At 50.6% G+C, this 20,091-nt stretch overlaps 1 protein-coding gene across 1 annotated transcript; it reads left to right on the top strand.

Annotated features, from left to right (window-relative positions):
• Window positions 1-12,051: 12,051 nt before the first annotated feature.
• LOC147646212 (maestro heat-like repeat-containing protein family member 7) lies at window positions 12,052-18,185 on the top strand. Its single transcript, XM_086873796.1, has 16 exons — window positions 12,052-12,697; window positions 12,797-12,955; window positions 13,225-13,289; window positions 13,399-13,548; window positions 13,738-13,886; window positions 14,191-14,338; window positions 14,588-14,775; window positions 14,865-15,002; window positions 15,281-15,395; window positions 15,568-15,705; window positions 15,919-16,095; window positions 16,228-16,383; window positions 16,542-16,643; window positions 17,014-17,116; window positions 17,397-17,453; window positions 17,743-18,185. Exons 1-16 carry the CDS (start codon window positions 12,574-12,576, stop codon window positions 17,940-17,942), a joined length of 2,169 nt encoding a protein of 722 aa, XP_086729922.1. The 5' UTR covers window positions 12,052-12,573; the 3' UTR covers window positions 17,943-18,185.
• The last annotated feature ends 1,906 nt before the right edge of the window (window positions 18,186-20,091 follow it).

The following is a 20,091-nucleotide window of genomic DNA, read 5'->3' as shown; positions in this document are numbered from 1 at the left end:
GGAATTTTGTGGGATATTGAGGAAATTTAATGAATTTTGAGGGATTTTTCTTGAATTTTGTGGACATTTGTGGAGATTTTGTGAGATGTTGCAGGAATTTGGTAGAAATTTGAGAAGATTGAGGGAATTGTGTGGGGCTTTTCAGAATTTTGTATAATTTGGAGGAGACTTGAAGAATTTTGACGGAATTTCCTTAGTTTTTTTGGAAATTTGTGGAGGTTTTGTGAGATGTTGCAGGAATTTGGTAATGTTTCCAGAAGATTTAGGGAATTTTGTGGCATTTTTCTGCAATTTTGTGGAATTTCTCTAGAATTTTCTGTGATATTGAGGAGATTTTGTGGGATGTTTCTGGAATTTTGTAGGATTTTTGTGGGATTTCGAGGAGACTTGAAGAATTTTGCGGGATTTTTCCTAGATTTTGTGGAAATTGGTGGAGATTTTGTGAGATGTTGCAGGAATTTGGTTGGGTTTTGAAAAAATTTAGGGGATTTTGTGGGTTTTTTCTTTAATTTTGTAGGAATTTGTGGAGATTTTATCAAATGTTTCTGGAATTTGGTTGGGTTTTGAGAAGTTTCAGGGAATTTTTTTGGTATTTTTCTGCAATTTCCTGGGATTTTTCTTGAATTTTGTGGATGTTGAGAAAACGTGAAGAATTTTGTGGTGTTTCACTGGATTTTTTTCTGGAATATTTCTGGAGTTTTTTAAAATTAGAGTAGATTTTTGGGATATTTTTGGAATTTAGTGGAATTTTGTGTAATTGCATCAGATTTTTCTGTAATTTCTGGGGGTTTTGTGGAATTTTGTGAATTTGTTAAAGAATTTTGTGGGATATTTAAAAGCTTTAGGGATTTTTGTGGGATATTTCTATAATTTTGTGAGATAATTCTGGAATTTTCAGGATTTTGAGTCTGGTGAATTTGGTGGTATTTTTCTAGAATTTTGTGGGAATTTCAGGAGGTTTTGTGTGATTTTTGTGGAATTTTGTGGAGTTTTTCTGGAATTTTGTAGGATTTTGAGAACATTTGGGGCAATTTTTATGAAGATTTTGATAAAAAAGCTGGGGAAAAAAGTGTTAAAACTGCTGAAATTTCAATAAACAAAGGAGAAAAGCAAAATCATCCCAAGGGACCTAAACTGCGCGCTAAATCCGCATGGTTTGGCCTAACATCAGCCAAATGGGGTGTCATGGAGTAGCTTTACCTTTAAGACAGCTTAGAAAGAGCGGAAGTTGAAGCTGCTGGTGGCTGATGGGAGTTTTTCCTCCTGACCAATTATCGGTCATTTCCAAGAATTGACAGCAGATCTGACTATTAAAAAGTGAATTCAACTTGTAAACACCCCCTTAAGAAGTACAGACAGAATTCTCTTATTCTCTTTGGTTTCCGGCTTCTGAGGAGGTAACAAGGCTCTGTCTCGGCCTCCTCCCTCCCTCTCCAGGCCGACAAGGCCTCGGGGTGGAAGTGGGGAGGGGGAAGAGAAGCAGCGCTCGTCAGCCAAGCTTGGTTTTCAGTTTTAGCTGCTAGACTGAAACTTAACACCATGAACTCTTGCAGTTTTCCTAAAGCTTTTAATTCTTTTACTACCTGGATAAACGTACAGATTACTCCTTTTCTCAGAAAAACAGAGAGAGACAATCAACATAGAGAAGACAGCATAGAACCACCAAAAACAGTGAAGAAAAGAGTTAAGTTTAAATAAGAAAGAGAGAATAAGGAGATGCTTTACAGCTGAAATATCTTTCTGTTAAAGCTATGGAGATAGACAATAATAGTATAAAAAGACTCCTTTAATTCATGATGAGTGTTGGGAAGAATAGAGTATTCAAAGTGTAACTTTTGAGCAGAAGAGAGAGAGAGAGTACTTGTGATACTGTGAGTTGCTGGAGTTGAGTTGAGTGAAGATTTTGAAGCTTTGAGAGGCAAAGAGAAAACTGTTTTCCAGGAAGGCTCACAGAGACAGATGAAGAAGACTTCTGCCTTTGAATGACTTATCCTTAAAAATAAAATTCCTAAACTCTGTGACCCATACACACCTCGGAGAGATGTGAAATGGGAGGAGAAGATCTAATGACAGATTTCTGGGCAGCAGGCATTAGAAAAATAGAAAACTATGCCAAAAAATAGTTTTCTTGTGAGAAACTCCGTAAGTTAACAGAAAGAGACTTCTGTTTCTCTACAAAGACTGATGAAAAGACTGTAGCAAGAATTAAGACTGTTTTTAACCACCAAAGTCCTGAAGTTATTTGTCTCTGTGTTGTCATGCGTACAGAAGAATAGTTAAGATGTGGAAGATAAGGGGGTTTTCTGAAAGTTTATTCTGGTGTTCTTATTCTTGTAGTTTGTTAATAAACTGTCTTTATTCCTTGTTTTAAACTTGTTTTGCTCTTGTTCTAATCCATATCTCACAACAAGAAATAAGTAATTTTTTAGTTACTGGTTTAAAACCACGACACCTGGCAGCCTCAGTGACTGTGGATTTATTGACATCTCAGCCCTACAAGATTCCCACGGGAATTATGGGACCAGTGATAATAAATGGAAAAGCTGTGGGTGCAATAGTGTTGGGACGTTCATCTGCTAGTCTAATGGGACTGTTTATTTTACCTGGAGTAATTGATGTGGACTATTCTGGTGAAATATATATCATGACATATACACTGGCACCACCAGCCAGAATTGATAAGGGACAGCAAATTGCACAACTGGTGCCAGTACCACAATATACCCATCAATTGACACCACTGAAAAATCAATTACAGGGTACGGGTGGATTTGGTTCTACAGGAGGACTTACATTGCTTACCCTGGGCTTAAACACTCGACCCAAGCGAAAAGTTGTTCCCAATTATAACGGAGAATCCCACCAATTAGAAGGACTATTGGATACTGGGACAGACTCAAGTATTGTTGCTCCATAGTATTGGCCCCAGGAATGGCCTTTGTTGTCCAGTATGGTTACTGTTACAGGGGTGGGAGGCTTAACTTTGGCAAAAAGGTCTCCTCAAATCCAGATTCAATTAGATGGGAAGGTCATCAATTCTGTTTTGTCAATTGTTCCATTACCAGACAAGGTTCAATGTCTAATAGGGCGAGATATTTTGTCCCAACTTGGTGTTATTTTGACCAATGAGCACCCTTTAGAATAGAGGCCATTGTTTGGACTTTCCCACTCCCATTTAAATGGATAATTCAGGAACCAGTATGGGTTGAACAGTGGCCTTTAAAAAGGGAAAGTCTGCAACAAGCTCATCAATTAGTGCTGGAACAATATCAACAAGGACATTTAAAGTTGTCAACAAGTCCTTGGAATACCCCCTTTTTTGTTATAAAAAAGAAATCTGGAAATATCGATTGCTGCATGACTTATGTGCAGTAAATGAACAAATGGAGCCAATGGGGGCACTACAACCTGGTTTGCCCAATCCTGCAATGTTGCCAAGAGATTGGCCCTTGTTAATAATTGATTTAAAGGACTGTTTTTTCACTATCTCACTGCATGAACAGGATACTTGCAGATTTGCTTTTACCTTGCCTTCATTAAATCGAGCAGAACCAGACAAGAGATTTGAATGGACAGTTTTACCACAGGGTATGCGTAATTCTCCTACCTTGTGCCAGCTTTATGTTGATAATGCTTTGCAGCCACTACGTGTTCGATGGCCTACAACCATTATTTATCAATATATGGATGATATTCTTTTTGCTCAGTCACAACCTTTTGCAGATAAACAAGTTAAGGACATCCAAACACAACTACTTCAGAATGGACTGGTTGTTGCACCTGAGAAAATACAGCAGTCATCCCCATGGAAATATCTCGGGGGGACTTTAACCGAGCAGTATGTTGCCCCTCAGAAACTGTCATTGAACACGTCACTTCATACTGTTCATGATGCTCAGCGATTGCTGGGGGATTTGCAATGGCTTAAACCTGTTGTGGGTATTCCTAATGAACTTTCACAACCCTTATGACCTTTGTTAAAAGGTACTGATCCTACAGCACTTATACAGGTCACCAGTGAACAACAAGAAGCTCTCAATAAAATAATGGACGGTATCCAGACAGGTGTTGTTCATAGGCCAGATCCAGACTTGGACATTAACTTTACTGTATGGTTTGGACCTCAACATCTCATCGGTGCTTTAACACAGCAACAAAAGAAAACAGGGGAGATATGGGTATTAGAGTGGTTGTTGCCACCACTACAGCAGAGACATACCTTAATTCAAAAAATTGAAATTTTAGCAGATTTAATAAAACAAAGGTAGAAGCGATTGTGACAAGTTATGGGTGCAGATCCAGCTGTCATTCAGGTACCAATAGAAAAGGACACTTTAGACTGGTATTTAATTCACAGCTCCACACTGCAAGAAGCATTGCTTGACAACAGCAGTGTGGTCAGTACTGAGGAGGTGCCTGGAATACCACTACGATGGATAGGCCAGCAGAATTGGATTGAAAAGCCCAAACAATCATTTGTGCCGTTACCAGGGGCATCAACGGTGTTCACTGATGCTGGAAAGAAATCTCGCACAGCTGCTGCTACATGGCAAAATTCACAAGGACAATGGAATCATCACATTATGCCAGCTCAAAAGGAGGACACATTACAAACTCTGGAATTAGTCGCTGTTGTTTGGGTTTTGGTGCAGTTTAAGGGTCCTGTTAATGTGGTAACTGATTCTTTATATGTTGCAGGAGTGAGTGAACGTATTGAAAAAGCAGACATAAAGGAAGTAAAAAATCCTCGTTTATATGAACTGTTTTTGCAGCTTCAAAGAGCAGTAAAGTTGAGGACTGCTGCCTTTGCTATTATCCATATTTGTAGTCACAAATGGGATGTGGGTTTAGGAGAAAGAAATGCTAGGGCAGACCGATTGGTTTATAAAGATCCAAAAACAGGACTGTGGGGAGGTCCCAGCAAAGTACTGTATTGGGGACGTGGTTATCTTTGTGTGTCTACCCCCACAGGGCCTGTCTGGGTGCCGAGCCGATGGACTAAACCTGCTGATCCCAGGGATTTACCTTCAGCTGATCCAGAAAATTCTGCAGATACTTCTCGCTCTCTACCATCAACATAGAGATGGGATCTGATGAACTCTCACATGCAAATCTTGTATACAGTACCAGAGTGTGAATGTTATCCTTTTGTATGTTACATTTGTAAAGTGTGTAAAGAAAAGTGGTGGACACATTCTAAGTGAGGTCGATCCCCAAGAGGGATTTGTACAGAGTGTTACAACTTTGAAAGAAATTTCACTGAGGTTGCATTACAGGAAGGTATACAAACAGGACAATTTGAAAAAGGATCTGATAGATGGTGGGAGATTTATGCTTTTGGGATAAACCCAGAAAATTATTGTTATCATCCTAATACCCCTTTGCTATATATTATTGAAATAACCACAATACGCTGTCATAAAACACTTACACAGGTCAGGTGTGATATTCCAGGGGTAAAAAATAAAAATTGGGAGCAATTCTTAAAACGGCAGTCTCGAGAGAAAGGGTCTTTCCCTGAAAGTTATCCCTGCTGCTGAGAAGATGGAACAGCCCGTGGTTCGAAGCAACCGAATCGACGGGTGAGGCAGAGGGGTAAAAGAAAAGGGAAGCAAGATCTCCCATGGGATCCAGCCAAGATGCTGGCTGAACTGCCTACAATCTTTTTAAAGTCCTTAAGAGACTATCTCTGATTCGGTTGTTGTAGTGGTTTACCATGATAAAGGGAAATGAAGGGCTCTTGATTGACATTGATGAAAGACAAAATATGTGGATAATGTGGGCCAATCAAACTGGACAAGATAATTTTTGCCTTTCAATGGCTACCCCTTCGGATCCTTTTCGAACTTGTTTAGTGGGTGCACCTTTAGAGGATTCACTCAATGCCACAATGTTTAAAAAATGGACAAAGAATTGGAAAATGCCCAAGGAAGCAAACAAAACATTATGTGAAATTCCATCAGGTAAATTCAGGATCAATATCTGTGACACAGGTTTAATTCAGGCAAATCCCATTGGTGCTCAAATTTGGTACATTGCTACAGGTTTAAATCTTACCGGGTCAGAGCCACGAGAGTTAAGACTGTTAGGCTCAGCCCCTAGCAATTATTGTTTAACTTTTGTCAATTGGGCTAGGAACAATCATGCAAAAAGGTCTCATGGGCCAAATGGTACAAATGTTTCTCCAAAAATTTACTATATTTGCAAAATAATGATGCATACTGTGGCAATTGGTCTCACAAGGTAAATTCTAGCAGTTCACCTCTACAATTACCACCTGGTATTTTTCTAATCTGTGGAGATCGTGCATGGCAAGGACTGCCAGCAAACATTTATGGAGGGCCTTGTTATTTTGGGAAATTGACATTGTTTGCACCCACTATACAGCAACTATGAGGAGCCAATAGAACCAGGTTACGAACAAAGAGAAGTGTGTTCCAATTGGGGCCAGAATGCAAGGATCAGGTTGAACTTTGGGAACGTCCTACAGTGATTGTGTCATCTGTTTTTACACCTGGAGTATCTAGTGCTCAAGCCTTAACACAGTTACGACGACTGGCATGTTGGACAGGAAAACAGTTTAATATTACATCAAAGGTTTTCTCTGATTTGCTTTTGGAAATGAAGAGTGTTAGGCATGCTGTATTGCAGAATAGAGCTGCTATTGATTTTTTGCTATTAGCACAGGGCCATGGCTGTGAAGACTTTGAGGGGATGTGTTGCATGAATCTTTCTGACCATTCAGTGTCTATTCATGCTCATCTCCGACAACTACAGAACAATATGAAAATATTAACCATGGAAACAAATCCATTAGAGGAATGGTTTCAATCCCTAGGTCTCACAGGATGGTTAAAATATTTGGCACAAATGGCAATTGTTGTTATATTGATCATTGTGATTGTGTTACTGTTTATTCCTTGCATACTGCAATGCTTGCAAAACATGATGAAAAGGGCTACTTCTACAGTTTTGTTAGTACAAAAAGAAAACAGAGGAATTACAGAGGAATGGCTAGAGAGCAAAGGTCATGTTCCCATGCAGCAGTTAGCTGGGAAAGAATGAGACAATAGAGTACAGTTGGTGTGAGATGTTGCAAGGTCAGGAAGGCCTTAGTGATAACTGTTAACTGAGAACAGGACGCTGTGATCAGAAGAATGTGAATTCAGCATAGATGAGCGATCACAGGAATGTTGAATTAGGTGGAGTTGACCTTAAATAAAAATATCCAATAATGAGCTTGCTTTTGCACTATGTATGAGCCTAATTATTGATGCTATATAAGTGGTTGCAGAGTTACCAATAAATGAGACTTGCTGATCATTCATATTGAGTGCTGCATTTCTCCCGCCGAACTCATCATTTAGGTCCAAGTTCCAAACTGCAAATTTTTACACTCAAGACACAGTCATGAAGAACATGTATTTCAATTTTCTATTCCTTTAACTGCAGTGTAAAATATCTTAATATTGGAAAACATCCATAAAATCTCTCAAGGAAGGCAGCTAATGGATCCTTTTCACTAGCACGTGAACAAACTAAGGAACTAAAATCAAAGCTGAGTTCTCTTTTTCAAAAGATCAGTTACCTCTTTCTTACTCCAGTGTTATAGAAGATTTTTCACTACACACTTGGGGGTAATTTTTATCTTTCATATTTTGGGGGGGGTTTTTTTGTTTGCTTTTGTTGTTCTTGTTGGTTTTTTTTACAGAAAACATGTCCTAGAAAAGGCATGTCCTTTGCTCCTGGTTCCCGTGTGGAGCAGCTCCCTTCCCGCTGGCTGAGCTGCTCAGGCAGAGCCCGGCAGCTCCTGGCCCTGCAGGGCTGAGGCTTTTCCCCGTTGCTGGGCACAGACTGATGGAGCAGCAGTGCTGAACACGGGGACACGCAGAGGGAGCAGAGCAGCTGCCTTTGCCCACCTGAAGCTCCAAGGCCAAACTCTGAGCAGGCACGGCTGCAAGAGACTCGCAGGCTCCCTGTTGGCTCTGCTGCCCCACTTGTGCCCGGCCCAGCTCTGCGGGAGGCAGAGGGAGAACAAGGGGCAGCTCCCTCCCAGCCCCAGCCCAGGGACCCCTCCAGCCCCGGGCCTTGGGGCACTGTCAGCACCCGCTGCTCCAGCCACGGCTTCTGCTGACACTGACAGCAACAACCAAACTGGGGCTGGTCCCGAGGGAGCAGCAGCAGTGCCTGCATCTGATCCCTCAGTCTGGGGCAGCCCCCTGGGGGAACAGAGGGCACAGCAAGAGGGACAAAACCAGTCAAGGTCAGAGACTGGGAAGAGCCAGAGCTGGGAGCAGGAACAGCTGCTTCATTGAATCCTGGAGAAAGCTCTTGGCTGGGTCAAAGCACTGAAAGTGTGAAGAGCAGAGAGGAGGCCACACCAAACAATGCTCCTGTTTTCACATTTCCCCTCTCCGTGTCCCAGAAGGAATTGAATGAACTTATTCTTCTCTCCGAGTGGTCTCCTTCAGCTTGAGCAGCTCAGCACCAGGAGCTGAAGGAGCTGAAGCCTCAGGCCACAAGAGCTGAGCAAGAGGGGGCTTTTGGACTAAAGTAATGCTGCTAAGTAATGGACCTAGCTGAATGCAGCAGATAGAATCCTGGTATTATAGAATCCATTCTGCTGGAAAAGACCTCTGAGCTCATCCAGTCCAGCCAGTCACCCAGCAGTGTCAAGCCCCCCACTAAACCTCGTTTCTGAAGTGCCAAGGTCTGCACAACAGGCCCTGAGTGAGGCCTGAACAACAGGCCCTGAGCCAAAGGTGATCTCTGAATGAACCTTCCAGCCAAAGGTTACCTGTCCATCTGCTCATTACTGAAATATTCAGGGTCATGAACACTGTGATAGATGTATCCACTCATCAATGAAACATGGATTGACCTTTCTGTGTTTAGAAGCCAGACAAGGCCATGAAATCTGACATCTGGCCTTGTTTGGGGTGTATGGTCAGAGACAACCCCCTTGGTTCCTCCTTGAGGCCTGGCCAGGCTTTGGCAGGGACGCAAGAGGAGGATGAAACCAGATGTTCCCACACCAGAAGTGCTGTCAGTTTGTTTATTCAGCACTATCAAAGCTGGGCCCTCTCTCACAGCGGGGTTGGAGCCTCACCTGTGGCTGGAGGCACCTGCAGGAATTCCCAGTGTCTGGAGTGGCTCTCCAACCCTAGGCTTGTTTGTCCAAGTAAAATAACAATAACAATAACAATAATAATAGTAATAACAACACAATAATATATATTTATATATATAACTAAAAATTGATAATGTGAAATAATGCTGACAATTCCAATTTGTTACCTTTGGCTGCTCACTGTAACACTAAAATACCCTACAAAAAAGGACTAGCAAAGACCCAAATGTCAATGGTAAACATTGTGAACTGTATACAAGGAATAAAGGAGGAAGGGATAAAACTGGCTATTTTTATAGGGTTTGGTGATGCTGTGATGTGGAATGCTTTGTCTGTTCCTGGGAAAAACACAGTGATTAAGACTGCTGGGTTTTTCATGTAACACACTATCTACAAGCTGCAGGATTGGTTGAACAATTGTTAAAAGAGCAGTTGATAAAATGGGGAGATGGGAACCTGTCCCGGTGGAGAACCCGTCTCCCAGATGGGCTCCATGCCCTTAACCATGGGCCCACTGGGAAATGGAAACCCCTGGGTGTGCACGGCTGCACCCAATTTGCAAACACAGCCATGGACAGTGAGACTTGGACTGCCTGGGAAATTGTTCTGGGTGTGATGGCCCCTGCCAGGGCCACCCCAGAGGCTGCAGGGCTGGACCTTCATGCACTGGAATTCATTAGGAGAAATCAGAAGCAAATGAGAGTTTACAATGCTGGAATAAGAATTCAGATTCCTCCAGGACACTTTGGTTTGATAACTGCTCACTGGAGCTTGGCCTTGCAAAGGGTTCATGTCACGGGAGGAGGAATTGATGCAGATTATCAAGGAGAAATTGAAGTAAGTCTGTTAAACAATAGTGAACAAGATTTGATTGTTCAACCCCATGACAAGGTAGAAGAAATATTGATATCGCAATTGGAAAAATAATTGTGAAGAAAGAATATCCACTTCAAATTGCCTCCATTTGTGGATAAAAAGAGTTTGGACCCAGCAGTCCTAATAAAGGAGCCAGAGTGTGGGTCCAGAGGCCAAATGGCCCTCCCAAGCCAGCTGAAGGAACAGCTCTGGGAAAAAACAACACTGTTTGAATCATGAGACCTGGGCAGGAACAATGGGAATATGTCCCTGCAGCCAAGTGTTCTCTGCCAGAACAAGTCAATGAGATGGGATATTGTTTTACAGACCCTGCCAGACCAAATCTCCCTGTTTGCCCCAACGGCCCCTTTGGAGAATGCTCAGATCCACAGGGCTCCATGTGAAGGCTGATGTGACCCTGAGGGACTTCCACACCAATTCCAGCCAGGAGCCTGGCTGTCCCTCAGGGACTGGGACCCGGCACCTCTCCAGCCAAAGGGAAAAGGACCCCAGCAAGCCTTGTTAGCCACAGACAGCGCGGTAAAGCTGAACAGCAAAGGACCTTGGGGACATTATTCTGGAATTCAAAAGGTGCCAGCTCCATGGACAACAGAATTATTGTTCCTAACGTGAATGAGGGTGAGGAAAAAGGATGAGTAAGCTTGTGATGGTAAAGCACAGAAATCCTTTCACATTGTGGCCTCCAGCTAGAACAGGGCTTGGTTTCTACCGGAAGGGAAAGCTCAGTCAATCCTGTAAAACTGACAATTGCATTCCTGTGTTCCACAGCACAGTTTTCTCTGAGTGTCCCTGCACTGGATCCGTTACGAGTCAGAGCCCATTGACAGAGTTTTGGCCACCCCACAGGGTGAGCCCTCCGAGGGAACCCCATTCCTCCCAACCTGAGCTGAGAACATACCCAGCAATTAGTTACATTGAGTATTTTGGCTACTTTGATCTTTAAATTTTCAAAATAATTTTGATGACTAATGCCTTGATTAAACTTCAGAGGTGTTTCTGGCAAACAAAGATCCTGTCTGACTCTCAAGATACAACTTACAGGTGTTGGGGGTTAGGTGTCCTTTATTTTCTATTTAGTTCTGGCTTGCCTGTGGAATTTTTACTCATGACTTGCAGGGAAAACTTAACTGCGGGTACTTAGTGGATGCTTGAGGAAAGATAAAGAGTTTGGCTGGGCCCAGGGGGGGAAGGGGGCAGGAAAAGGGGAGGGTGGGGACAGTTTGGTGTCTTCTTCAGCTTCGGAGAAGAACACTTTGGGTACAGAGCTGTTGTGGTGGGGAGAAGGGAATTTCGCCATCACCCAGATGGAGCTGCTGCTTCTTCTCCTTCTTCCCTCTTCATTGGTGGCCTCGCACCCCCTGTCCTGCCGGAACGTGTGGCAGTGCCAGCCACTGCCACGGAGCTGCTGATCCACCTCAGCCACTGGCCCGGGATCTCAGCTCATCCCTGCTGTTCCAGCTGAGTGCTCCTCAGAGCCCTGCAGGAGCACCAGCACTGACTGCCAACCCGAGGGGGTTTGTGAAACAAAGCCTCTCCTCCATCCTTTCCCGTCTCAGCCCAGAAAGCTGTCACGGGGTCCTTGGCTCTGTTTTCTTGCTAACGCTGTAGTTATTGTTGTTTGTTTGCCTGGTTATAAATATTAGTAAAAAACTGTCATTCCTATCCCCAGATCTCTGCCTGAGAGCCCCTTGATTTCAGGATTATCATAATTTGGACGGAGGGGGTCTACATTTTTCATTCCAAGGGAGGCTCCTGCCCTCCCTAGCAGACACCTGTCTCTCAACATTGAGACATTTCCATGAGTAAATTTTACAAAGTTTTCAATAAAATTCCTATTGATAAATTTGCCTCCATTTCATTTCTAACAAGCTGTTCCTAAAGATCCCATCAGGCTGTCTTAGACACTTTGGGCAAGGGATTCCTTCCAAGCTGGGCCACTTGGGGGGGGGATGGGGGCGGCCCCAGGGCGGAGGGCAGGGTGTGCAAGGGCCCTTTGTGACACGCTGCAGCACGGTCACCGTGGGATGGTGGCTACGGGAGCAGATGTCAAAGGGCCCTTTGTGACACGTGCTGACATAGGAGCTGGCGGTGACAGGGCCACGCCACAGTGCTCGGTGCACGCGACGGGTCAGGACGCGCCAGAGCGGTGCTGTGAGGAGCCCCCGCACAGCGCACTCCTTTGTGTCGGACCTGGAGCTTTTCTGAAGCACTATTACTGCAGGTGACCTCGAGGCCAGACCACAGGTCTTGCTGACCTGTGGCCTTGCTGACCCTTCCTTCTTAAGGTTCTCTTGAGGGCAGACCGTGGGACTTGGTGACCCGGAGCTTTTCCGACGTGTCGCCCATCCCTGCAGTCTCTGCCCTTGAGACCAGACCACAATCCCTGTCGAGGAGCCTCCTGTCCTTGTGGCAGGAGTCCTCAAGACCCAAGTGCAGGACTCGCTGTCTTGCAATCTTGCCAGGACTTGAGTCTTGCAGGTGCCTTCCAGGCACGACTGCAGGACTTGCTGACTCTGAGCTTTTCCGAGCCATCTCTCCTGCAAGCAGCCATAAATCCAGTCACTGCCATGGAGCAGCGACCCCCAAGAGTGCCCAAGTTGGCCTGGCTTGAGGAGGAGGAAGAAGAAGGCTCTGGAGCTGTCCTGGCACAGGAGTCTGAAGAGGTGCAGGAGTTCCAGGCACCACAGGAGGGTGAGTTGCAGAGCTCGGCCTTAGGGCTAGTGCCTGTTGCCAGCTTGGCCCCATCCCATTGCATGCCATGCCATCCCCTGGTGCTGTTCCTATGGAAAGGATGGGAGAGTCCGAAAGAAGACAGGGAGCAGCGACCCCCAAGAGTGCCCAAGCTGGCCTGGGTGGAGGAGGAGGAGGAGGAGGTCGAGGAAGAAGGCCCTGGAGCTGCCCCAGCACCAGAGACCGAAGAGGTGCAGCAGTTGCAGCCGCTGGAGGAGGGTGAGTGGCAGAGCTGGGCCACAGGGCTGGTGCCTGCAGCCATCTTAGCCCCATCCCATCCCATTGCATCCCATCTCATCCCATCCCACACTGTCCTGTGGAGACACACCCATGGACAGCACAAAAAAGGGGCTGGGGCTGCCCCCGCAGCAGTGGCCGTGCTGCATTCCCTGGGGCATCCCGGGACTGTCCCTGCCTGGGGAACGCAGGGCTGGGCTGTGCTCTCCGGCCTCTCCCGCAGCCCCTCAGCTCTGGCTGCTCTTTGCCAGATGCAGCCATGGACGGCACACAAGAGCAGGACACCGCCCGTGGCCGCTTCCGCAGAGCAGCGCAGGTACCTGCAGCCATCCCCACCTGCGCTGGGCCTGCTGGCACTGCTCAGCCCAGCACCGCACTTGGAGCACTCCATGCAACTTCCCTGCCTTCCTGCCCTTCTCCTACAGTTTCTTTACCAATTCATCACGAGAATTGGCAAGGAAGAGACCAGTCCCATGGACACTGAGGTCAAGGCATCCTCAGAGGTCTTGGCAGAACAGAGCAGCGCTGCCCAGCTGGATCTGCTTGTAGAGTCGGCTCTTTTCAATCCAGAGCAAGTAAGCAGCCTGTGGCCAGCCTTTGATCCTCCAGCAATTGCTTGGCTTTCCCAAGCCACGCCTGCTGCTCACTTGAAGCTTTTGAGGCCATGGCAGCGGGCTGGAAGAGAAGCACTTGTCTGGGGAAGAAGCTGGGCACATTGCTGACTCCCTCTGCTAGCATTCCAAGTCTCCCTGTGCCTTCTCCAGGTGCCCGGCGTGGTGAGGTACATCCACCAGTGGCTCATGGCCAATGAGGCTGCTGAGCACAGGATGGACTGGGCCCTGATGCAAGTGGCCGAGGCAGAGCCCGATGATGTGGCCATCACTCTCCTGCGGGTGGCCCCAACGTGTGACAGGTATGGGGCCCAGCTGCCCCGAGGCCTCAGGGCTCCCCAGCCCATCACCCTGTACAGCCCGGCCCAGGGCTGTGAGCAACACAGACTTGCAGGGCCCTCTGGCTGCTCCCTTTGCCAGCCCTGCTACAAAGTCGGCCCCCGAGCCCGCTGCCGTGCTGCCAGCCTGCCCCTCAGGGGCCTGTCCCCACAGGGCTGGGCTGCCTGGCTGCTGCTGCCGCTCAGGGCCAGTGGGCTCAGGCAGAGCTGGCGGCCAGCTCAGCTCCCCGCTGCTGCCCAGCCCACGGTGCTGTGTCTGACCCCGCAGAGCTGCTATGGCCATGTGGACGACCATCTTGCTCTCGCCCTGGATTTCAGAGGAAGTGACACCGCTCCTCATCAATGTGGTGGGGAGCTGGCCGCAGAAAAACCTGGGCACCTCTGATGGGGACAAGACGGCTGTCTTTTCCCTGACTGTGAGTTTCTGGAGCTGGCCTTTGCTCACCGCAAGGCCGGCCGCCTCTCCAGCAGCTCTGTTGCCTCCTTCCCCCACTGCATCTCCCTGCTTCAGGCACTGGCCACAAACCTGGCCTAGGGGCAGCTTCAGGGCCACCAGGCCCGCTGCTCCCCCTGCGTCTGCCCCGGCCTCTCCCTGCCACGCTCAGGCCCTGCCACACGGACGCCCCGGCACTGAGCGCTGTCTCGGGCTGCTTTGTCCTCTGCAGGCAACTCTGGTGATGTGGAAGATCCTCCAGGGGCCCTGTTGCCCACAGATCCTCACAGTCTATTTCCCCCGCCTCTTTGTGCATCTCCTCTTCCAAACGTACTTCAGTACTTTGTATATGACAGAGGACGTCCATACCTTCTGGAAGGAATGCCAGGAGCAACACGGCCTCTCCACCAGCCCCAACAGGTGCTCCATGCCACTCCTCCTGTCCCTGCCACTTCCCCAGCCTCGGAGCCAGCGCTCCCAGCGTCACCTGGGCTTTGCTGTGCACACAGGTTTGCAGTACAGACCCTGAAGGCCCTGCTCTGCAGTCTCCACTTGGAGCATGTGGTGGTGGCAATGGAACGCAAGCGTGGCTGGGACACGCTGCTCTGTGCTGACACCCACCACTATGCCATGGGTCTGCTGGCCAGGTGAGCCCCCCTTCTCCCCACTGCCTCTGACATTTGTGCCCCCTGCCCGGGATGCCCCCCACAGTCCCCGTGGCCATGGGCCTGAGGGCCTCGTCACCGAGGGATGGCCAAGGAGACTGCAAAAGGCTGTGAGAGGAGGGTGCCCAGGAGCAGCCACATCTCACGGGCCCAAATACCCTCACAGGGTGCTGGGGCAATAGGACAACTGTGTCCATCAGTCCTGGGAGAGGTTTTTCGCACCCTTGCTTAGACTCTTTCTGCCATTTTCTGCCTTCCAGGGTAATGCGCCGTGCATCCGCCCACTTGTGCAAAAGCATCTTAAGCTACCTGCTTGAGGTGCTCAGCAAACCGTTGCCACACTGGGATGTCTCTGCCATGGCATTCCTTGTGGAGGTGAGCCTGATGGCCAGCACTACCTCGCTCAGCTCCCTGCCAGCCCTGTCCCCTGGCATAGCCACAGCTGCCTGGGATGGCACCTGCGCCCTGTGCTGCTGCCTGGGCCCAGCCCTGCGCACTTCCAGGCTCCTGCCTGCCAGCTCCCCTCTCACTGCCCTGTGCCTTTCAGCTCCTAGATTGCCTGGACTTGAGTGACTGTGGTGACAGCCTAATGGAGATCTTGTATAAGTACCTGTGGTACAATTCCACAGAGATGCATCACCAGGTGCTCAGGGCTCTCCTCCTGCTAAAGGACCATCCCTCCATGGTGAGAAGGGGGCAGCAGCTGAAGCCGTGTGGGCAGCATGAGGCTGGGCAATGCTGTCACTTGGCCTTGGCTGGCCTTTGCCTTGGGCGCTGAGGCAGCTCCTCGCAGCTCTCCTGCCTCCTGCTTCAGCTGCCCGAGTGCTTTGGGACAGCCCTTTGGCCTCTGGGCCCTGCGGCAGCTGCCCGGGCTTTCACACCCTTGTGTTCTGCACAGGCCGAAAGAATTCAGAGCCTGACAGGAAGACTAGTGCACCTCCTGTGGGACTTGGACAGTGACGTGGCCAGGATGAGCATTGCTCTCCTGAGCTATATTTTCCTGAAAGAAGACACCCCAATATCCTGGCGCAGGGCCCTGCAGCTGGCTGAGCCGCTCCTGAAACTCCTGGACAATGTAAGGCTCTGTGCCCCAGCCACAGCCACTGCATGCTGCCCGGACACTTTGTGCCCTGTGCATTTGCAGGCCTGCGCCAATGTGGGCCACAAGAAGCCAATGATGAGGTCATTTTTCCTTCCTTTCATACAGCCCGATAGCCAGGTGCAGCTGCTCTCCATGTCTCTCCTTCGAAGAATGATGTCGTCAGCAGAAGAAGAAGGAAGAAAGCCCCTGAAGGAACGAGTGTACCAGAGCCTGCTCCCACTCTTTTTCCACTGCCAAGATGAGAATCGGCATGTGGCAGAGGTGAGGACTCCTGGGCTGCTGCTGCGCCTTGGCAGGGGGCTCAGCTGCCTCCTGCCCTGACGCAGGCTTGCAGGCTGCAGCCTCCTCCAGCCCTTGGCACTGGGACACTCCTGTGCCCTGCCTTGTGGGGCCATTTGCGGCTCTCTGCTGCTCCCCAGGCCTCTCGGACAACGCTCCTTCGCGCGGCTCGCTTTCTGAAGAGGCCAGACCTGGAGAAAGCTGTGAGGAAGGAGAAGCTGTGGAAGTTTGCCAAGCTCGTGGTAAGGACAGCCTGGAAGTCCCAGCCTCAAGCTACAGAAGCCCCCTGGCCCCGGTGCTCAGTGTGTGGGGCTGGCAGCTGTGCCCCTGCCCACTGCTGCACCCGGGGTCCGCACGGCTTCTTCTCCAGCCCCCTGTGGCCCCGAGCCGGGTGCCGATGGAGCCCCGGCCCAGCGGGGCTGCGGGCCGGGCCGGCACCGCGGCTCCCCGGGCAGCAGCCGGCCCTCTGCCCCCTCCAGAGCCCGGCGCCAGCGGCTGCTGGCCGGGCCTCAGGGCTGGCCGGGCACGGGAGGCCGGGGCTGGCCGCAGGCAGCAGCGCCCGGCCGAGGGGCAGAGCCCGCGCCAACCCTTCCCTCCTGCCGCTCTCTCCAGCTGGCAGACCACAGGATCCCCTTGGCCGAGCACCTGCGCCGGGCCCTGCAGTACCTGCAGGACCCACAGGAGACCCTGCGAGCGGCGGCCATCAGGGTCATCGGTGAGTCCCGAGCCCGGGCTCCCTCCCCGCCCCGCCGCAGCTCGGCCCCAGCCCCGGCTGCTGCCCCGGCAGCGGCACCCGGGCCCGGCGCCCTGGAGCCCCGGCTGCCCTCGGGGCTGCTGCTGCCGGCCTCTGGCAGCCGTGCCCTTGGGCTGAGTCAGGGTGCGGCAAGGGCCCGGGCTGAGCCCTGCCGGGGCAGGAGGCCGTGTGGCCACAGGGCTGGCAGCGCCGCTGGCAGGGAGCTGTGCTGCTGGGACCCTGACAGGCTCTGTGTTCTCAGGGATGGCCGGGGAGCAGCTGAGGGGGCAGCAGGCAGAGCTCCAGGTGTTGTGCGGAGGTGAGCCACGGCAGCAGGCTGACAGTGTTGGCTGTCGGGGGCAGCTGCAGCCCTGGCCAGGCTGTGGAGGGCTCTGCTCCCTGTCCCGATGAGGGGCGGCGTGGGCAGAGCACAGTGAGATTTCAGGGCCACGTGGGGCATTTGTGGCCAGCAGCTTCGGGCTGACCCCCTTGGTCCCTGCTCCCTCCTGGCCAAGGCAAGAGCCGGCTGGCATGGCCCTGGCAGGGGGCTCTCGCTGGGCCCCCACAGCTCTGGGGTCTGACCGTAGCTCTGTTCATCTCTCTTGCAGCCCTCGAACGCCTGACGGAGGACAGAAGCTGTGCCGTGTCAGACCTGGCACTTGAAACGCTGTATGTCCTCCGGGCCATCCAGAGTGCCCGATATTCCATCCTGCAGAGGATGCAAGACCAAATCCTCAGGGCATGGAGGACACGGCCTCGTCTGTCGGGCTTGGGCTGGCTGCGCTGCTGGAGATGTGGTCAGCGCTGACCTGAGAGGCTCTGTCTTCTGGGGCCACATGGGCCAGCCAGGATTGTTTATTTCATAAGGGTTGTTATTTTCCTATTTTCTCTTCTTTTTAGTATGTAAATAATATAGGATATGTTAGGGCTGAGAGGCTCTATCTTCTGGGGCCACATGGGCCATCTGTTATTTTTTTTTTCATAGAGATTATTCTTTTCTTCGTTTCGTTTCCATCTAGTATGTAAATAATATAGGATATGTTATAAACCACAAGAGTCCCAAGACCTTTCTTTTGCTGCCCAGGTTGTGTGGGGCATAGGGGAAGAGAGAGAAAAGGGTTCTTGTGTTCAGCAACCTGCCGGGGCGTGCAGTGGTGCAGGGGAAATGGCCAGAAGCCCCTTGGCCTTTGGTGGTTGTGCTGAAGCCACAAGCCCTGTGGCAGGCAGGAAGCGCCATCTGTGTCCTGCTGCCCGTGTGTTGCTGCCGTGATGGCTGAGGAGCTGCTGGAGCTCCTGTGGGGCTGCGGCGCTGCTGCCGGGCCAGGCTGGGGGAGCCCCTGAGGGCACGGGGTGCTGGGAGGCTGTGAAGGGATGAGGGGCTGCGGAGTCCCAGACGGGACAAGGCAGTGGGAAGGCACGAGGGGGATGTGTGAGGGAGTGGGTGGCAGGAGGTTCCAAGGGGACAGAAGGCCCTGGAGGAGCCGGGGTGGTGGGAAGCCCTGAGGAATTGGGTGTCAGAGGCCATAAGCAGCCCCCGGGCAGCCGCCTGGTCCCTGACACCCGGCTGCTCCGGTGCTGTCCCAAAATGTCCCCCAGGCCTGCAGCAGAAGGCCTGGAGGCTGGGACACCACCCCAGCAGGAGGGTGGGGACAGCCCGAGGTGCCCAGGCTGGGCTGGCTGGGGACATGGAGGGCAGGGGGTGCTGCCAGGCCACGGCCACTGGGTGCCTCCAGGAAGGGGCAGTGGGCAGAGGCAGGGCTGGCGGCCAACCCGGGCCCTCGCGGCTGCCCAGGCCACGCTGCTGTGACCGAGGCCCCCCTGACACAGAGCTCGGGGCCCACAGAGCTGCTGCCACCATGGGGAGGGTGGCGATGTCTCCTCCGGCAGGGCTGCCCAGTGGCTGCTGCCCAAGCGGCTCTGGAGCCCACAGAAACAGCAGCAGAGTGTGCCCAGGAACAGCAGCAGCCCCAACGTCGGCACCTGCGCACTGAGGCGTCCGCAGCAGCCGGGTGCCAAACAGGGGGAGGCTGTGGGCACAATTGCCTTTGCTTTGGCAAAAGGCTTCAGCAGAGTTGGCCACAATGGCTTTCTCTTCACTTGCAGCCTTACAACAACGCTTGCCAGTTTCAGCTGCAGCCTGTGCCCGTGACTGACTTGGATGGCCGTGCTTGAGGCCGAGCTCGCCTTCCACACTCAGGTGTCCCAAGGCAGCGGCATTGGCGCCATCCTGAGAAAGAGAGAGAGAGAGAGAGAGAGATAGAGAGAGAGAGTCTGATGGGGCAGGAGGTCTGTGCTGCAGCTGCCCTCCCTCTCTTCTGTCCAGGCACCTTAAAGATACATGAAACCAAATCCTGGACTTGCTTGGAACAAAGGAAGAAGCAGCATGCGCTGAAAAAAAGCAGGGACTTACACAGCTCAGTTTTGCTCTCCACTTGGGCAATCCCAGAATCCCTGAGCACTTGGTGTTGCAAAGTAGCATCAACATCATCCAGTCTCCAAGCACCCTGCCATGGGCACAGGTGGTGTGCAGGCACAGCTGTCACTAGAACTGGGAGAGCACTTTTCCATGTTGACCTTTTCCTCTCCTGGATTTCAAGCAAAGATGAAAAAATCATCTGGTGAATGACAGGTGAATAGTGTAGCTCACAGAACTAGGAGTAGGAGTCTCCAGTGGCCCATGGTGTGTCCATTCAACCATTGTTAGATTGTCCAGTTGGAGCTCAGCGCGGTGCAGCCCGGGCACAGGCACCAGGCTGGTCCATTACAGCATCCCAAAGTCTTGGTGGCTCCCTGTGCACCCACTGTCTCCCGAATCCATTCTTGAATTCCCAGTTACTGCTGTGCAGGACATGAGAACACAGGAGCAGCTTGTTTGGCTCATTCTTGCCTTTGCTGCTCCTGCCTAAAGGAATCATCAGGACTATATGCTGATGGAATGGGATCGCTGAACAGCAGGG

The sequence above is a fragment of the Cyanistes caeruleus genome, unplaced genomic scaffold (assembly GCF_971803275.1).
Source record: "Cyanistes caeruleus unplaced genomic scaffold, bCyaCae1.hap1.1 HAP1_SCAFFOLD_110, whole genome shotgun sequence".
In the NCBI taxonomy this organism is placed as follows: Eukaryota; Metazoa; Chordata; class Aves; order Passeriformes; family Paridae; genus Cyanistes; species Cyanistes caeruleus.
Note: the sequence above shows the minus strand (reverse complement) of the source record. Positions and strands in the feature narration are given on the sequence as shown.